The sequence below is a fragment of the Meles meles genome, chromosome 10 (genome assembly GCF_922984935.1).
Source record: "Meles meles chromosome 10, mMelMel3.1 paternal haplotype, whole genome shotgun sequence".
NCBI classification, from domain to species: Eukaryota; Metazoa; Chordata; class Mammalia; order Carnivora; family Mustelidae; genus Meles; species Meles meles.
Genome location: NC_060075.1, coordinates 14,077,307 through 14,083,614, shown reverse-complemented (window position 1 = coordinate 14,083,614; position 6,308 = coordinate 14,077,307). Strand labels below are relative to the sequence as shown.

Sequence of the window (6,308 nt, the reverse complement as noted above, 5' to 3'; positions counted from 1 at the left end):
GTAAAATCCATCAAATTGTGTGGTCTAGGAAAAAAAAAAAAAGAAAAAGAAAAGCTCGCTGTTCTCCATTGCTTAGCCTCTGGGAGAGCTAATGGGTCTCCCAAAGGGCCTGAGGAAAGGGTAATGCACCCTAGGCCAGCCAGCCTCCTAACCGGGACCACCACTGCAGGAGGTGGTACCGCATATAAAGCAAGGGGAAGGGCCATTGGCAGGATCAGGGCCCTGCACCCCGCTTTGCTTACCCTCCACTCTCTCATTTTCCTTCCACCTTTTCCGACATGATCAACATTTACTCAGCACCAACCAGACAGGAAATTGAAGAAAAAGAGCAACAACCTCCTTGGGGAGTTAGCTGTGAAAAATAGCTAAGACAGAAAGGGCTAAGCACCAAGCAAGTCATATTGCTATCCGTAGCCAAGGAAGGAGAGACAGTGGGTGCTAGTCGGGCTGGTTGGAAAAGGTTTCTTGGACTCACCGGTGCTGGCCAAGCCTTGGAGGGAAGTTGAGATTCACAAGGCTGAGAGTTAAAAGGGGTATTACAGACGAAAAGGTATACATGACAATGGGAATACTCCTAACACTACTGAACTGTATGGTTTAAATGGTTAAAGCGGTAAATGTTACCTGTATTTTAATAGTTTCAAAAAAAACTTAAAAAAAAATTTAAATACAGGTGCTTACTTAAAAAAGATAAGATAGGAAAACACACGTGCCATTTATAGCACGTGAGAAGCCAACCCAAGTGATTTTGTAGAGGGTTCATGTAGCGTAGCGATCAGTAAAGAACCCAGTCAGAAAAAAAAAAAAAAAAAAGAACCCAGTCAGCTCGAAACCAGACTGTGGAAAACCTCACGCCAGGTGGCACTTGGTTCTCTGCACCAGGGTTTCTAAACTTTGTGGTCCAAGGATAGGCTTTAAGTTCTGGCCCATGAACACCCTGTAACACATTTGAATGTTCACTCCTATTGTGTGTTTTGATCTAGGGAGAGGGTAACTATCTTTCAGATTCTCAAGAGGGCCTATGACTCAGAAACCTTGGAAACCGTTTATGTAGGCAACTGGCAGACTGTGTAGGGATGGGACAAAGGGGTTGACTGGTCTGTGTAGGGACGGGGCAAAGAGGTTGAGGTTATAGGACTTGAGTCCATTTCCCTTGAGACTTGCTCTTCACTAGACACCAGATAGTATTTAATGAATGGACGCCAGACATCTCTTTGGTGGTTTCTTATTCACTAGTATTTACCAGAGCTACTGGTAGATGAGAAGAACTGCTCATCAACACTTACTGTAGAAAAGAAACTACCAGGGACACCAGGGTACTTCAGTTGGTTGGCTGTCTGCCCTTCAATTGGGTCATGATCTCAGGGTCCTGGGACCACGTCCTACATGGGGCTCCTTGCTCGGCAGGGAGCTTGTTTCTCCCCTTGCCTGCCGCTCCCCCTGCTTGTGCGCTCATTCTCTCTCAGATAAATAAATAAAATCCTTAAAAAAAAAAAAAAAAGAAAGAAAGAAAGAAAAGAAAACTACTAGAGGTTGAACAGAGAAGAGAACCCAGTATAGGGGACAGGAGGTCAAGAGAGTCAATTAGTTAAAACGCTAAAGAAGCCAGGAGGGGAAAGTCCTGGGGAGGATGGAGAGGTTACCAGCGTCCAGTACAAGGGAATAAGAAAGATAAGGAATGAAAGAAAAAGATTTCCAAATTCAGTGGTCTTCAGATGCGTGGTTTCTGTAGGGTGAGAAAGAAGAGATCAGAGGGTAAGGATATGGTATCCAATGCCGGGCGTGTGTAGAGAAGGGAGGTGTTACTGATAACTATGTCAGAACAACAGGAATCAAAACCAGGTCTGTCCGGGGCAAGCAGATACACAGTTCATGACCTCACTGAGGAGGAAGTTAGTAGGCCACCCGGAAAGGCAGCAGAGGCCATCCAAAAACCAAAGAATTTGGCTGTGCAAAGAAAAATAGGGTAGGGGTCAGCAGAACTAGTAGGGCTAAGAAAAGGCCTTATCAATTACTTATGGGGGAGGCAGGGAAGGTTCTGGAGGCTTTCAAGAGGGCAGGGAGGAAACACACGAGAGCACCGTGCATTCTCCAATGACTTCATGATGCATTCTTGTGTGAACGCTGACTACGGGACTTCGGTCTTCCAGGAAGCAGGAAGGAACAGAATACGCAGGAGCAGGGAGAGGGCTTTCTTCCTTTGAAACTACACAGAAGGAGAGAAGAAAACACAGCATGACCAGAAAGGGCAAGCCAGAGTGACTTTCTTCAACCTAGTGAACACCCGAGATGTATGCCAGAGAAGCCGTCATCTCCAAATTAGCTTCCCCTTTGGCCTTTTCTTCAAGGGCCAAGAAATTAATACAAAAGTGAAGTTAGGAGTTCTTTAAAGCTGATTCCGGCGTAGGCTGCCAGAACGAGAACAATAAGGAAATATATCCATCATGCAAAATATCCTTTCACTCAGGGCGGAGCACTTATCTATTTAAAATTTCATTTTAGGTACTGCTTGGGGGCTTCAGAGAGGTCGGGGAACACTCACCCAGCTAAGTGTAAACAGGGTGAAAAATAAAAATAAAAATAAAAAAATAAACAGGATAAGAAAACAATGTTGGTGTCAGGATACAAAGATGCTACCATACTGATGATGTGGGCAGAGAGGAAACTGTCAGCCAAATGTCAGAGGGAGGTTAAATATTCAAAAATAGCATTCAAGCATTCATCTATAGGCAATTCTTAAATTACAACCAGGCAAGTCATCCAAACTTAGCACACTCTCACACAAAGAGGAAGGGATCGTGTTCACAGAAGAGAATAGAGATGGGGCCATCAGGAAGAAACTAGCTGTACTATGTGGCAGGACCACGGGGTCAGCAAATGGCCAACCGCAGGAAATTAGAAGGCATGAATCATACCTAGAACGAGAAAGTCAGAGTATGTATTTAAATAATCAGATGGACAGGTTATTTACTATAAAAGTCAGTTTATTTTCCCTTCCTGTGTTCTGTATTTTCCCTTTTTTGTCAGTAATGAGGCATTAACTGATTGGAAATCTCCTTGATTAAATAACATTACCAAGTTCATAAATTCACACACCACATTTTAGAGTATAAAGCAAGAAGTTGAAAAATATTCCCTAACCCAACACCAATTAGGCAGCCTTCAAAATTGCACATTTTCCCCCTAGTTCGTGTCCATAATTTAAAATACATATACAGAATGACCTAAAAATATTGATAATTAGTATTCACAGCCTTGAAGACATACACGCTACAAACTTCTAAAGAATAGATACCTAGTCCCGGGCCCTAGTAACCCGTTGATGTGACTGAAGGTCACATACTTAACGCTTACTAGGACAAAAGGTCTTTGTCTCTAATTCTAGTCTTCTGCTGAGGTAACTCAAGGAACCCGGTAGTGAGAAAGCTCAATTCTCTGAAAACAGGCCTAAGCCGATTAGTGTCCTAGTGGATCCTAACATTCCCAGAGCGCACATCTGGGGTTGAGGACTTGGAATGTTCTTGACAACAGATGATGTACCTTATGGTCCTTGAAAGGAAGACTGAGTACTTCCAGGAGTCAAAGTGACTTGGGAATGAAGACAGAAGAGAAGGAGAAGACAACAATGTGAAGGTATTTCTGCTTCTCGAGCTGACTAACTTTAGATCAGATACAGAGTGACTGAGCCAGTCACCACGTAGTGTGATCTTCCCACCGCTGTTAACAAAGGGGTTCTTTGTCCAAGGCAGGCCTGTGCTGGATGCAGCGTGCACACTCTACCAGGACTGGAGGCTTCAAAGCTGAACCGCTCTCTGCAGACTCATTATCAAAGCAGAATCCAGCGATCCTCCCCTACTCGTGGAGCCCATCATTGATGCAAACCACGTGCAACTGTCTCGTGGCCACTGAACTTTCCAGGCTGGAGAATTAGGGTCCAAGTCCAAGACGGTAATTCAGGTTACAAGGATAATCTCAACAGGCCCAATAAAGAGGCTGGCGGCTTCACAGGCCATTCAGTACGTTTGCGAAGCAACCATGAAAATCATCCACAGTAACTCACGTAGTGCAGAAAAACAGCCCAGCCTTCCCCACTGGTCAGAGCTCAAGCGGCCGACACTGCTGAGAGAGGCTTGACAATCTGAGGTGTTGCTGGAGCTCCTAAGACAACCCCCAACAGGGTGAATTAAAAGAAATAATAGTCCTGATGTGTCTCCCATTGTTCTTCTCTTCTGTGGGCAAAACTCACTCACTCAGCACATGAGCTTGTCGTCTTTGCATGAGATAGCAGATTTCCCTCACTATTAATGGCGAGATAAATAAAATTGTACAACTTGTCTGTGAAGAGAAAAAAGCATTAAATATGCAGTGACAATTTAATTAACCCCGTGAGAGCACCATGAACGTGATAATGAATGTGGACAATTGCACTAATTTTGAGTCCATACAAAGATAACTCAATCTTTTCTAATGAATTAGAAAAAATTTTTGAAAATCGAGGTTAGTATGTTTTTAAAAACTTAATGTTACATACTCTCCAGGAAAAGAACTAAGGTACAGAAAATTAAATAATGTGCCACAAGCAGAGCAAAAAATTGGTACTGGAGCTCGCTTTATTTATTTTTTTATTTTTTATTTAAGTAACCTCTGCACCCAGTGTGGGGCTCAAACTCCTCACCCCAGGATCAAGAGTTGCACGCGGTGCAGACTGAACCAGCCAGGCGCCCCTGGAGCTCACTTTAAGAACAGTGCTTCTCATAAGAGATCCAGTTTTCTTTCTTGTATGATCACACAGCAGGTTCATCAGGAGACATGTCCCTCTGTAGCACAGAGGTCAGGAGTCGAACACAGAGACATATGGCCCAGTCTTTAGAAGGCGGAAGGCAGTTCGGCAGAAGCAGCATCCTCTGTGTCAGCAGAGTGCATAGCCTTAAGGCAGCTCCAGGGAACTCGGGAGCTGAACTACCCCTGGGCTCCTTGGACAAGGCTAGAGGACCGTGGCTGGACGTGGGCCCCTTGAGGCTGTCTCCAATTAGGATGCACTAGATTTAGGGCTGGGATACAAACCCATCCGCTGGTGGGTGAAGCGATCGCCGAACCCTCTCAGGAGGACCTGTCTCGAGCACTACCTCACCAATAAAGCAGGAGGGTAGGTCACATACTCACTCAACAGAGAGCAATATTTTAAAAGTATAAGGCCTTGTTCTGAATTGGCTATTGCCCAGAAAGTACACAATCCCAGCCAAGAATGTTTAAAGTACGACAAATATTTTTTCAAGAGACTCTCTTCATTTTAGAACCTACATACCACAGTGTTAACTATAGTAATGCTTTTTTTTTTTGAGCCCTGTGTTGCTTGGTGTATCCTGTAATTTCCTTCAGAATTCCCAAACTGCATCTAGCAGATAGAGAGTATCCCAGAAGAGTACACCGATTAGTACTTTCAGTAAATCTCTCACCACTTTTTCTAGAAGTATAAACGACAATATTCATTAGGCTCAGGTCAAGGGCAAATGAGAAGACCTGTTCCCACCCTGAAAAAACAATTTGTCGTTTAGACTCATGAAATGTTACTCTTCACAAAAGGCTCACCAACAGCAATCGGCAACTGTGGTCATTTAAGAAGCGATCAGAGTAAATGCTTTGAACTAAATTTGTAAAAAAAAACCACGAGTTAAAAAAGGCACACACTCACTTACCATGAGAATGAAAAAGTAGAACACCCACATCCATCCCAGGTTGTCCTGGATCAAAGACACTAAATACTACAAGGGAGAAAAAGAAATTACAATATAATCCTTTGTAAATTAATCAAACGAAGCAGCTGAAAGGGGAGGTTAAACACAGCTCTTCCAGAAAATGCGAAGGGAGTTAGGATTTGTAGAATGGTTTCCGGTTCGCAAAGCTTTCCCATGTGTGTTCCTACTTAGAGACATGTGGCCTTCACCTTGTAAGCCGGCAGAGTCCAGCACAAACACAGCAGAAGAGACGACATGACTACAAGGTTTATTTCTGTTCACTTTGCCAATAAGAGGAAGATGAACATCCTCAAGCCACTTCTGTTTAATTGTTCTTTCTCCCAATGAGAGGTACTTTAATTGATGCTTTTAAAAATAGTTTGTCTTTTAAGCATGTTGCCCACTTTTCAATGGTGTTATTTAGACTCAGAGGATTTCTATACGACTTTAACATTCTACAGCAAATTCTTTTACTTTATTCCAATCACTGAAAAGAATCTAACAGCATCTGACCCATTTTCTTTTTCTATTATGATAAAATGTGTATGATAAAAGCGGCCATTTTTTAACCAT

General features: G+C 43.2%; 1 protein-coding gene across 3 annotated transcripts in view; it reads right to left on the bottom strand.

Moving 5' to 3' along the window:
- Positions 1 to 2,972: 2,972 nt before the first annotated feature.
- The window catches only part of SLC37A3 (solute carrier family 37 member 3), a 49,853-nt gene continuing 46,517 nt past the window's right edge, over positions 2,973 to 6,308 (bottom strand). For all 3 annotated transcript variants that reach the window (XM_046020872.1, XM_046020870.1, XM_046020869.1), the window contains exons 14-15: positions 5,697 to 5,762; positions 2,973 to 4,335 (exon numbers count right to left, since the gene is read on the bottom strand). In XM_046020872.1, the coding sequence (XP_045876828.1) occupies positions 4,243 to 4,335; positions 5,697 to 5,762 (159 nt within the window). In that variant the 3' untranslated portion in view covers positions 2,973 to 4,242. The remainder of the gene's footprint in view (positions 4,336 to 5,696; positions 5,763 to 6,308) is intronic.